Here is a 13,416-nt window from a genome sequence, read left to right as displayed (position 1 = left end):
CTGTATCAGAAGGTTGGAAGGAAGCGTGCAGCAAAGAGCTCCACTGACAGATCCAATTTTCTCTGGCTCATAAAATATTCAAATCCTCCAGCAGACCTGAGAGCCAGCCTTGCGGTAAATATCAAGGACGGCTACAGGTAGAACAACTGAGCGCACGTGAACCTTACATTTCCAAGAACCGAGGGATATCTGAGGCACTTCAGAGGTAGATGTGGAGAAAGGGCCCCTATGTGTTAGATAAAGGGATATTAACTCGTATCCCTCGGCTCTGTCACCTAGCCGCTGATCCTGTTAAACCTTCACAGGGTTTAGGTTGGCCACACAAAGCAGCCAGCACCAGGCCTGCTCCTTAACGTCTTACACATGCAGTGAGTGAGAAGTGCTTTTAGCATTTCATCTCATCTCAAACAAACTCACAGATTGTCATCAGAAGCAATGTTAGGGAAAAGTTAAACACACCACGGAATGAAAAGTCGGATTAGGTTTTCTTGTGTTGACTGTGATGGGTAACTTTAGAAGATGGGTATCTATTTTATGGGTACAGTGTTTCTTTGTCCTTGAGTAAGTCGCTTAACCCAGGGGAAGCACAGCAAATAGTACAACAGAACATCTGCTACACTAGGATTGTGTGTAAGCCTGTTTGGGGAGACGATTGAAGCCAACAATGTAAATGAGTCAATGAGTGGGTAGGAGACGCTACACTACTGTACTATCTGTCAGACGCTACAGCTGGAGAGACGCCTGCCGCGTGACCAAACGCTTGTTCAAACGACTACTGTACATCTCTTTTACTTTAGTTCAACTTCTAAGCCTACTGTATGTCAAAGGGAGGTTCAGGGCTGGGGTCCACGTTTCCTAGTTAAGTCCTACCTATGTGTGTAAAACCTCAAATCCTTTGTCCCCACCATGCACCAAGAGACATACTTCTCCCTCCTCTACCAGCTGTTGACCCTCTTTCTCTGTAGAGTGTGAGTACTTAGCGCTCTTGTGTGTGTGTGTGTGTGTGTGTGTGTGTGTGTGTGTGTGTGTGTGTGTGTGTGTGTGTGTGTGTGTGTGTGTGTGTGTGTGTGTGTGTGTGTGTGTGTGTGTGTGTGTGTGTGTGTCCTTTGGCTTCAGAGCCAAACTCAATCCCTATTGTTTATAGAAAGTACTGCTGACTGAGAGGTCACCTGGAGGTGTACCATAACCCTCCCTCCCTCCGTTACTGTCCATCTCTTCTGCTCTCTTTACTTTCCTCCCAACTCCCTCGTTCTTTCTCTTTCTCTGTCCAATTTTCTTCCCCTCTACTTTCTCTCTCCATTTATATCTGTGTATGCTACATATCCTCCCTCATCATTTCCTCCTTCGTTCCCTTTCTATCTATGCACTCTTCCAGGTACCTCTCTTTCTCTCCATCTCTCCATCTCTTCACCCGGTGTTGGCTGCAGTCTGCAGTCCTGCCCTGATCTCTACCACTGCTCCACATTTCTAAAATAACTGAGCACTTAGTGGAAATGACATTACAGGCTATAACAACAGTATGGAAATTAGCAGAGCAAATCGATTTGCAGCAGAGTAAACCCATAAGGCCCATCCAGCGTGCTCCTTTTATTTCCTGCCTAAAACCGCCCCGCTTTAACCTGAAATAAATCAAACACACATACTCCTACTCCTAAGCCTCCCTTAAGGTTTTTTCTTATAGAGACCTCGCGAGGAGAGAGGTAAGAGAGAGAAGTCTCAAGGGAGCTAACCCAGATATGGGATTTCACTTCACTTCTCTCTGCTTTCTACCGACTAGGTCCGCTGGTTTTTATGATTCTTATCCATGCTTTGCTTTCAGAGCAGGGTGTCATGCACCCCAAAAATCTGAGGGGGCACAAAGTACGTGAGAATGGCTGGGTGTTGGTCCAGAGGGGGACTAGAATTTAGCATTTTTCAAACACCTGAAACAGCTTTTTCCTGCAACCATAATCATTATGCTTAATTCTATGAAGAAATGTATGTATATTTTTCTGCATATCTAAGTATACCTCTTGAGCTGTCTGTATCCTCCTGACTGGTAGTTTAAAATATATATATAATAATAATATATATATATATGCTTCTCTGCATCGCTGCTAAAATCCTGAAAGGAATGTGAGTCTTATTCAGTACATTTATTAATTGCTTGCTTTTATGAAGTCTACCAAACAGATTGGGAATCTATCTGGGCTAGCTAAAGCCAACTTCAGAAAATTGCTAAGTGGCTAGTAGTATTACACAGAAAAAACTAAAACAAAACAAATATATATATATTTAACAGGACAAATCTGAGGGGGCATGTGCCACTTTGCCCCCATGGATAACTGTTTTAGTACAGTTTATGTTTGGGTGTGTTGTTCCAGCGTGTAGCGTACTCACCTGGGCGGCTGTATGTAGCCAGGTTGCTGTCACTGTTGCCCTGTCCTGCGGTGCAGCAGTTCATGCTACAGTCGTTGTGATTGGAGCAGGAGTTGGGCCAGGTATCAGCCAACCAGGGCTGGGTAGCAGACTCCCCAATGTTCAGCAAACCTGGCCTGGAAGGATGGGGTACAAAACAGCCAACACTGACTAACAATGGAAAATGCTGCACCACTATAGCACAGCAAGAATTCATATTGATATGACTAACAAGAGCATGTCATGTAATGAATGGGGTTTTAGGCAGATCGATGGGGATTCACTCAATTCCAGATTGATATACTGAAATGATCCCTATAGCTAGGCATTAGGTTGTTGTTTTACAGGAAATTATCTCTCCCTCTCCTTCCTGCTCCCTGCTCCACTGGCCTTGCATTAGAGGAAAGCTCAGATAAATAGATGATGTGCTCTTGACTTGTCCATGGCCGATGACACTGTTTCACTGAGCGTTAGAAAGCCAGACAGAACTCACTCCCATTGATGGAAAATACACGTCCGCAAAACACTCACTGAACCTCCAACGCTCCACCAAGCCACCAACGCTCACTGAACCACCAACGCTCCACCAAACCACCAACACTCACTGAACCATCAACGCTCCACCAAACCACCAACGCTCACTGAACCACCAACGCTCCACCAAACCACCAACGCTCACTGAACCACCAACGCTCCACCAAACCACCAACGCTCACTGAACCACCAACGCTCCACCAAACCACCAACGCTCACTGAACCACCAACGCTCCACCAAACCACCAACACTCACTGAACCATCAACGCTCCACCAAACCACCAACGCTCACTGAACCACCAACGCTCCACCAAACCACCAACGCTCACTGAACCACCAACGCTCCACCAAACCACCAACGCTCACTGAACCACCAACGCTCCACCAAACCACCAACGCTCACTGAACCACCAACGCTCCACCAAACCACCAACGCTCACTGAACCACCAACGCTCCACCAAACCACCAACGCTCACTGAACCACCAACGCTCCACCAAACCACCAACACTCACTGAACCACCAACGCTCCACCAAACCACCCCAACGCTCACTGAACCACCAACGCTCCACCAAACCACCAACACTCACTGAACCACCAACGCTCCACCAAACCACCAACGCTCACTGAACCACCAACGCTCCACCAAACCACCAACACTCACTGAACCACCAACGCTCCACCAAACCACCCCAACGCTCACTGAACCACCAACGCTCCACCAAACCACCAACACTCACTGAACCAACAACGCTCCACCAAACCACCAACACTCACTGAACCACCAACGCTCCACCAAACCGCCAACACTCACTGAACCACCAACGCTCCACCAAACCACCAACGCTCACTGAACCACCAACGCTCCACCAAACCACCAACACTCACTGAACCACCAACGCTCCACCAAACCACCAACACTCACTGAACCACCAACGCTTCACCAAACCACCAACACTCACTGAACCACCAACGCTCCACCAAACAGCCAACACTCACTGAACCACCAACGCTCCACCAAACAGCCAACACTCACTGAACCATCAACGCTCCACCAAACCACCAACATTGAAAGTACTGAACAGAACTGAGATCAAAGGAGGTCACGGACATCTCAACTTACCCACTAAGTGCTTCAGAACAGAAGAGGAGTGCAGTAGGATATCCATCTCCTGTCCTGGTTTCTATCTAATTTACACCATCTGAACAGACTACCGGCTCTCTGCTGTCTGAACAGACTACCGGCTCTCTGCTGTCTGAACAGACTACCGGCTCTCTGCAGTCTGAACAGACTGCCAGCTCTCTGCTGTCTGAACAGACTACCGGCTCTCTGCAGTCTGAACAGACTACCGGCTCTCTGCTGTCTAAACAGACGACCAGCTCTCTGCTGTCTAAACAGAAGACCAGCTCTCTGCTGTCTGAACAGACTACCAGCTCTCTGCTGTCTGAACAGACTACCAGCTCTCTGCTGTCTGAACAGACTACCAGCTCTCTGCTGTCTGAACAGACTATCAGCTCTCTGCTGTCTGAACAGACTACCAGCTCTCTGCAGTCTGAACAGACTACCAGCTCTCTGAACAGACTACCAGCTCTCTGCTGTCTGAACAGACTACCAGCTCTCTGCTGTCTGAACAGACTACCAGCTCTCTGCTTTCTAAACAGACTACCAGCTCTCTGCTGTCTAAACAGACTACCATCGCACAGCTGTCTGAACAGACTACCAGCTCTCTGCTGTCTGAACAGACTACCAGCTCTCTGCTGTCTGAACAGACTACCAGCTCTCTGCTGTCTGAACAGACGACCAGCTCTCTGCTGTCTGAACAGACTACCAGCTCTCTGCTGTCTGAACAGACTACCAGCTCTCTGCTGTCTGAACAGACTACCAGCTCTTTGCTGTCTGAACAGACTACCAGCTCTCTGCTGTCTGAAACAGAATAGCATCTCTCTGCTGTCTAAACAGACTACCATCCTTCAGCTGTCTAGACAGACGACCAGCTCTCTGCTGTCTGAACAGACTATCAGCTCTCTGCTGTCTGAACAGACTACCAGCTCTCTGCAGTCTGAACAGATTACCAGCTCTCTGAACAGACTACCAGCTCTCTGCTGTCTGAACAGACTACCAGCTCTCTGCTGTCTGAACAGACTACCAGCTCTCTGCTTTCTAAACAGACTACCAGCTCTCTGCTGTCTGAACAGACTACCATCGCACAGCTGTCTGAACAGACTACCAGCTCTCTGCTGTCTGAACAGACTACCAGCTCTCTGCTGTCTGAACAGATGACCAGCTCTCTGCTGTCTGAACAGACTACCAGCTCTCTGCTGTCTGAACAGACTACCAGCTCTCTGCTGTCTGAACAGACTACCAGCTCTTTGCTGTCTGAACAGACTACCAGCTCTCTGCTGTCTGAAACAGAATAGCATCTCTCTGCTGTCTAAACAGACTACCATCCTTCAGCTGTCTAGACAGACGACCAGCTCTCTGCTGTCTGAACAGACTACCAGCTCTCTGCTGTCTGAACAGAATAGCATCTCTCTGCTGTCTAAACAGACTACCATCACTCAGCTGTCTAGACAGACTACCAGCTCTCTGCTGTCTAAACAGACTACCAGCTCTCTGGTGTCTGAACAGAATAGCAGCTCTCTGCTGTCTGAACAGACTACCAGCTCTCTGCTGTCTGAACAGACTACCAGCTCTCTGCTTTCTAAACAGACTACCAGCTCTCTGCTGTCTGAACAGACTACCAGCTCTCTGCTGTCTGAACAGACTACCAGCTCTCTGCTGTCTGAACAGACTACGATCGCTCAGCTGTCTAAACAGACTACCAGCTCTCTGCTGTCTGAACAGAATAGCAGCTCTCTGCTGTCTGAACAGACTACCAGCTCTCTGCTGTCTGATCAGACTACCATCTCTCTGCTGTCTGAACAGACGACCAGCTCTCTGCTGTCTGAACAAACTACCTTCGCTCAGCTGTCTGAACAGACTACCAGCTCTCTGCTGTCTGAACAGACTACCATCGCTCAGCTGTCTAAACAGACTACCAGCTCTCTGCTGTCTGAACAGACTACCAGCTCTCTGCTGTCTGAACAGAATACCAGCTCTCTGCTGTCTGAACAGACTACCAGCTCTCTGCTGTCTGAACAGACTACCAGCTCTCTGCTGTCTGAACAGACTACCAGCGCTCTGCTGTCTGAACAGACGACCAGCTCTCTGCTGTCTGAACAGACTACCGGCTCTCTGCAGTCTGAACAGACTACCGGCTCTCTGCTGTCTGAACAGACTACCGGCTCTCTGCAGTCTGAACAGACTACCAGCTCTCTGCTGTCTAAACAGACGACCAGCTCTCTGCTGTCTAAACAGACGACCAGCTCTCTGCTGTCTGAACAGACTACCAGCTCTCTGCTGTCTGAACAGACTACCAGCTCTCTGCTGTCTGAACAGACTACCAGCTCTCTGATGCCTGAACAGACTATCAGCTCTCTGCTGTCTGAACAGACTACCAGCTCTCTGCAGTCTGAACAGACTACCAGCTCTCTGAACAGACTACCAGCTCTCTGCTGTCTGAACAGACTACCAGCTCTCTGCTGTCTGAACAGAATAGCAGCTCTCTGCTGTCTGAACAGACTACCAGCTCTCTGCTGTCTAAACAGACTACCATCGCACAGCTGTCTGAACAGACTACCAGCTCTCTGCTGTCTGAACAGACTACCAGCTCTCTGCTGTCTGAACAGAATAGCAGCTCTCTGCTGTCTAAACAGACTACCAGCTCTCTGCTGTCTGAACAGACTACCATCACTCAGCTGTCTAGACAGACTACCAGCTCTCTGCTGTCTGAACAGACTACCAGCTCTCTGCTGTCTGAACAGACGACCATCTCTCTGCTGTCTGAACAGACTACCAGCTCTCTGCTGTCTGAACAGACTACCAGCTCTCTGCTGTCTGAACAGACTACCAGCTCTTTGCTGTCTGAACAGACTACCAGGTCTCTGCTGTCTGAACAGAATAGCAGCTCTCTGCTGTCTGAACAGACTACCAGCTCTCTGCTGTCTGAACAGACTACCATCTCTCTGCTGTCTGAACAGACGACCAGCTCTCTGCTGTCTGAACAAACTACCTTCGCTCAGCTGTCTGAACAGACTACCAGCTCTCTGCTGTCTGAACAGACTACCATCGTTCAGCTGTCTAAACAGCTTTCCAGCTCTCTGCTCTCTGAACAGACTACCAGCTCTCTGCTGTCTGAACAGACTACCAGCTCTCTGCTGTCTGAACAGACTACCAGCTCTCTGCTGTCTGAACAGACTACCAGCTCTCTGCTGTCTGAACAGACGACCAGCTCTCTGCTGTCTGAACAGACTACCAGCTCTCTGCAAATGAACAGACTACCAGCTCTCTGCTGTCTGAACAGACTACCAGCTCTTTGCTGTCTGAACAGACTACCAGCTCTCTGCTGTCTGAAACAGAATAGCATCTCTCTGCTGTCTGAACAGACTACCATCGCTCAGCTGTCTAAACAGACTACCAGCTCTCTGCTGTCTGAACAGACTACCAGCTCTCTGCTGTCTGAACAGAATACCAGCTCTCTGCTGTCTGAACAGACTACCAGCTCTCTGCTGTCTGAACAGACTACCAGCGCTCTGCTGTCTGAACAGACGACCAGCTCTCTGCTGTCTGAACAGACTACCGGCTCTCTGCAGTCTGAACAGACTACCAGCTCTCTGCTGTCTGAACAGACTACCGGCTCTCTGCAGTCTGAACAGACTACCAGCTCTCTGCTGTCTAAACAGACGACCAGCTCTCTGCTGTCTAAACAGACTACCAGCTCTCTGCTGTCTGAACAGACTACCAGCTCTCTGCAGTCTGAACAGACTACCAGCTCTCTGAACAGACTACCAGCTCTCTGCTGTCTGAACAGACTACCAGCTCTCTGCTGTCTGAACAGAATAGCAGCTCTCTGCTGTCTGAACAGACTACCAGCTCTCTGCTGTCTAAACAGACTACCATCGCACAGCTGTCTGAACAGACTACCAGCTCTCTGCTGTCTGAACAGACTACCAGCTCTCTGCTGTCTGAACAGAATAGCAGCTCTCTGCTGTCTAAACAGACTACCAGCTCTCTGCTGTCTGAACAGACTACCATCACTCAGCTGTCTAGACAGACTACCAGCTCTCTGCTGTCTGAACAGACTACCAGCTCTCTGCTGTCTGAACAGACGACCATCTCTCTGCTGTCTGAACAGACTACCAGCTCTCTGCTGTCTGAACAGACTACCAGCTCTCTGCTGTCTGAACAGACTACCAGCTCTTTGCTGTCTGAACAGACTACCAGGTCTCTGCTGTCTGAACAGAATAGCAGCTCTCTGCTGTCTGAACAGACTACCAGCTCTCTGCTGTCTGAACAGACTACCATCTCTCTGCTGTCTGAACAGACGACCAGCTCTCTGCTGTCTGAACAAACTACCTTCGCTCAGCTGTCTGAACAGACTACCAGCTCTCTGCTGTCTGAACAGACTACCATCGTTCAGCTGTCTAAACAGCTTTCCAGCTCTCTGCTCTCTGAACAGACTACCAGCTCTCTGCTGTCTGAACAGACTACCAGCTCTCTGCTGTCTGAACAGACTACCAGCTCTCTGCTGTCTGAACAGACTACCAGCTCTCTGCTGTCTGAACAGACGACCAGCTCTCTGCTGTCTGAACAGACTACCAGCTCTCTGCAAATGAACAGACTTCCAGCTCTCTGCTGTCTGAACAGACTACCAGCTCTTTGCTGTCTGAACAGACTACCAGCTCTCTGCTGTCTGAAACAGAATAGCATCTCTCTGCTGTCTAAACAGACTACCATCCTTCAGCTGTCTAGACAGACTACCAGCTCTCTGCTGTCTGAACAGACTACCAGCTCTCTGCTGTCTGAACAGACTACCAGCTCTCTGCTGTCTGAACAGACTACCATCTCTCTGCTGTCTGAACAGACTACCATCGCTCAGCTGTCTAGACAGACTACCAGCTCTCTGCTGTCTGAACAGACTACCGGCTCTCTGCTGTCTGAACAGACTACCAGCTCTCTGCTGTCTGAACAGAATAGCAGCTCTCTGCTGTCTGAACAGACGACCAGCTCTCTGCTGTCTGAACAGACGACCAGCTCTCTGCTGTCTGAATAGACTACCAGCTCTCTGCTGTCTGAACAGACTACCAGCTCTCTGCTGTCTGAACAGACTGCCAGCTCTCTGCTGTCTGAACAGACTACCAGCTCTCTGCTGTCTGAACAGACTACGATCACTCAGCTGTCTAAACAGACTACCAGCTCTCTGCTATCTGAACAAACTACCTTCGCTCAGCTGTCTGAACAGACGACCAGTTCTCTGCTATCTGAACAGACTACCAGCTCTCTGCAGTCTGAACAGACTACCAGCTCTCTGAACAGACTACCAGCTCTCTGCTGTCTGAACAGACTACCAGCTCTCTGCTGTCTGAACAGAATAGCAGCTCTCTGCTGTCTGAACAGACTACCAGCTCTCTGCTGTCTAAACGACTCCTCGCAGCTGTCTGAACAGACTACCAGCTCTCTGCTGTCTGAACAGACTACCAGCTCTCTGCTGTCTGAACAGAATAGCAGCTCTCTGCTGTCTAAACAGACTACCAGCTCTCTGCTGTCTGAACAGACTACCATCACTCAGCTGTCTAGACAGACTACCAGCTCTCTGCTGTCTGAACAGACTACCAGCTCTCTGCTGTCTGAACAGACGACCATCTCTCTGCTGTCTGAACAGACTACCAGCTCTCTGCTGTCTGAACAGACTACCAGCTCTCTGCTGTCTGAACAGACTACCAGCTCTTTGCTGTCTGAACAGACTACCAGGTCTCTGCTGTCTGAACAGACTACCAGCTCTCTGCTGTCTGAACAGAATAGCAGCTCTCTGCTGTCTGAACAGACTACCAGCTCTCTGCTGTCTGAACAGACTACCATCTCTCTGCTGTCTGAACAGACGACCAGCTCTCTGCTGTCTGAACAAACTACCTTCGCTCAGCTGTCTGAACAGACTACCAGCTCTCTGCTGTCTGAACAGACTACCATCGTTCAGCTGTCTAAACAGCTTTCCAGCTCTCTGCTCTCTGAACAGACTACCAGCTCTCTGCTGTCTGAACAGACTACCAGCTCTCTGCTGTCTGAACAGACTACCAGCTCTCTGCTGTCTGAACAGACTACCAGCTCTCTGCTGTCTGAACAGACGACCAGCTCTCTGCTGTCTGAACAGACTACCAGCTCTCTGCTGTCTGAACAGACTACCAGCTCTCTGCTGTCTGAACAGACTACCAGCTCTTTGCTGTCTGAACAGACTACCAGCTCTCTGCTGTCTGAAACAGAATAGCACCTCTCTGCTGTCTAAACAGACTACCATCCTTCAGCTGTCTAGACAGACGACCAGCTCTCTGCTGTCTGAACAGACTACCAGCTCTTTGCTGTCTGAACAGACTACCAGCTCTCTGCTGTCTGAACAGAATAGCATCTCTCTGCTGTCTAAACAGACTACCATCACTCAGCTGTCTAGACAGACTACCAGCTCTCTGCTGTCTGAACAGACTACCAGCTCTCTGCTGTCTGAACAGAATAGCAGCTCTCTGCTGTCTGAACAGAATAGCAGCTCTCTGCTGTCTGAACAGACTACCAGCTCTCTGCTGTCTGAAGAGACTACCAGCTCTTTGCTGTCTGAACAGACTACCAGCTCTCTGCTGTCTGAACAGACTGCCAGCTCTCTGCTGTCTGAACAGACTACCAGCTCTCTGCTGTCTGAACAGACTACGATCACTCAGCTGTCTAAACAGACTACCAGCTCTCTGCTATCTGAACAAACTACCTTCGCTCAGCTGTCTGAACAGACGGCCAGCTCTCTGCTATCTGAACAAACTACCTTCGCTCAGCTGTCTGAACAGACTAGCAGCTCTCTGCTGTCTGAACAGACTACCATCGTTCAGCTGTCTAAACAGACTACCAGCTCTCTGCTGTCTGAACAGACGACCATCTCTCTGCTGTCTGATCAGACTACCAGCTCTCTGCTGTCTGAACAGACTACCAGCTCTCTGCTGTCTGAACAGACTACCATCTCTCTGCTGTCTGAACAGACGACCAGCTCTCTGCTGTCTGAACAAACTACCTTCGCTCAGCTGTCTGAACAGACTACCAGCTCTCTGCTGTCTGAACAGACTACCATGGTTCAGCTGTCTAAACAGACTTCCAGCTCTCTGCTGTCTGAACAGACTACCAGCTCTCTGCTGTCTGAACAGACTACCAGCTCTCTGCTGTCTGAACAGACTACCAGCTCTCTGCTGTCTGAACAGACTACCAGCTCTCTGCTGTCTGAACAGACGACCAGCTCTCTGCTGTCTGAACAGACTACCAGCTCTTTGCTGTCTGAACAGACTACCAGCTCTCTGCTGTCTGAACAGACTACCAGCTCTTTGCTGTCTGAACAGACTACCAGCTCTCTGCTGTCTGAAACAGAATAGCATCTCTCTGCTGTCTAAACAGACTACCATCCTTCAGCTGTCTAGACAGACGACCAGCTCTCTGCTGTCTGAACAGACTACCAGCTCTCTGCTGTCTGAACAGAATAGCATCTCTCTGCTGTCTAAACAGACTACCATCACTCAGCTGTCTAGACAGACTACCAGCTCTCTGCTGTCTGAACAGACTACCAGCTCTCTGCTGTCTGAACAGAATAGCAGCTCTCTGCTGTCTGAACAGAATAGCAGCTCTCTGCTGTCTGAACAGACTACCAGCTCTCTGCTGTCTGAAGAGACTACCAGCTCTTTGCTGTCTGAACAGACTACCAGCTCTCTGCTGTCTGAACAGACTGCCAGCTCTCTGCTGTCTGAACAGACTACCAGCTCTCTGCTGTCTGAACAGACTACGATCACTCAGCTGTCTAAACAGACTACCAGCTCTCTGCTATCTGAACAAACTACCTTCGCTCAGCTGTCTGAACAGACGACCAGCTCTCTGCTATCTGAACAAACTACCTTCGTTCAGCTGTCTGAACAGACTAGCAGCTCTCTGCTGTCTGAACAGACTACCATCGTTCAGCTGTCTAAACAGACTACCAGCTCTCTGCTGTCTGAACAGACGACCATCTCTCTGCTGTCTGAACAGACTACCAGCTCTCTGCTGTCTGAACAGACTACCAGCTCTCTGCTTTCTGAACAGACTACCAGCTCTTTGCTGTCTGAACAGACTACCAGCTCTCTGCTGTCTGAAACAGAATCGCATCTCTCTGCTGTCTAAACAGACTACCATCCTTCAGCTGTCTAAACAGACTACCAGCTCTCTGCTGTCTGAACAGACTACCAGCTCTCTGCTGTCTGAACAGACTACCAGCTCTCTGCTGTCTGAACAGAATAGCAGCTCTCTGCTGTCTAAACAGACTACCATCACTCAGCTGTCTAGACAGACTACCAGCTCTCTGCTGTCTGAACAGACTACCAGCTCTCTGCTGTCTGAACAGAATAGCAGCTCTCTGCTGTCTGAACAGAATAGCAGCTCTTTGCTGTCTGAACAGTCTACCAGCTCTCTGCTGTCTGAACAGACTACCAGCTCTCTGCTGTCTGTACAGACTACCAGCTCTCTGCTGTCTGAACAGACTACCAGCTCTCTGCTGTCTGAACAGACTACGATCACTCAGCTGTCTAAACAGACTACCAGCTCTCTGCTATCTGAACAAACTACCTTCGCTCAGCTGTCTGAACAGACGACCAGCTCTCTGCTATCTGAACAAACTACCTTCGTTCAGCTGTCTGAACAGACTAGCAGCTCTCTGCTGTCTGAACAGACTACCATCGTTCAGCTGTCTAAACAGACTACCAGCTCTCTGCTGTCTGAACAGACGACCATCTCTCTGCTGTCTGAACAGACTACCAGCTCTCTGCTGTCTGAACAGACTACCAGCTCTCTGCTTTCTGAACAGACTACCAGCTCTTTGCTGTCTGAACAGACTACCAGCTCTCTGCTGTCTGAAACAGAATCGCATCTCTCTGCTGTCTAAACAGACTACCATCCTTCAGCTGTCTAAACAGACTACCAGCTCTCTGCTGTCTGAACAGACTACCAGCTCTCTGCTGACTGAACAGACTACCAGCTCTCTGCTGTTTGAACAGAATAGCAGCTCTCTGCTGTCTAAACAGACTACCATCACTCAGCTGTCTAGACAGACTACCAGCTCTCTGCTGTCTGAACAGACTACCAGCTCTCTGCTGTCTGAACAGAATAGCAGCTCTCTGCTGTCTGAACAGAATAGCAGCTCTTTGCTGTCTGAACAGTCTACCAGCTCTCTGCTGTCTGAACAGACTACCAGCTCTCTGCTGTCTGTACAGACTACCAGCTCTCTGCTGTCTGAACAGAATAGCATCTCTCTGCTGTCTAAACAGACTACCATCACTCAGCTGTCTAGACAGACTACCAGCTCTCTGCTGTCTGAACAGACTACCAGCTCTCTGCTGTC

At 49.4% G+C, this 13,416-nt stretch overlaps 1 protein-coding gene across 3 annotated transcripts in view; it reads right to left on the bottom strand.

The window, feature by feature from the left end:
• The window catches only part of robo1 (roundabout, axon guidance receptor, homolog 1 (Drosophila)), a 652,577-nt gene that overhangs the window by 20,009 nt on the left and 619,152 nt on the right, over positions 1-13,416 (bottom strand). For all 3 annotated transcript variants that reach the window (XM_045703986.1, XM_045703985.1, XM_045703987.1), the window contains one exon: positions 2,380-2,534. In XM_045703986.1, the coding sequence (XP_045559942.1) occupies positions 2,380-2,534 (155 nt within the window). The remainder of the gene's footprint in view (positions 1-2,379; positions 2,535-13,416) is intronic.

This window comes from Salmo salar, chromosome ssa20 (assembly GCF_905237065.1).
Source record: "Salmo salar chromosome ssa20, Ssal_v3.1, whole genome shotgun sequence".
Taxonomy (NCBI): domain Eukaryota; kingdom Metazoa; phylum Chordata; class Actinopteri; order Salmoniformes; family Salmonidae; genus Salmo; species Salmo salar.
Note: the sequence above shows the minus strand (reverse complement) of the source record. Positions and strands in the feature narration are given on the sequence as shown.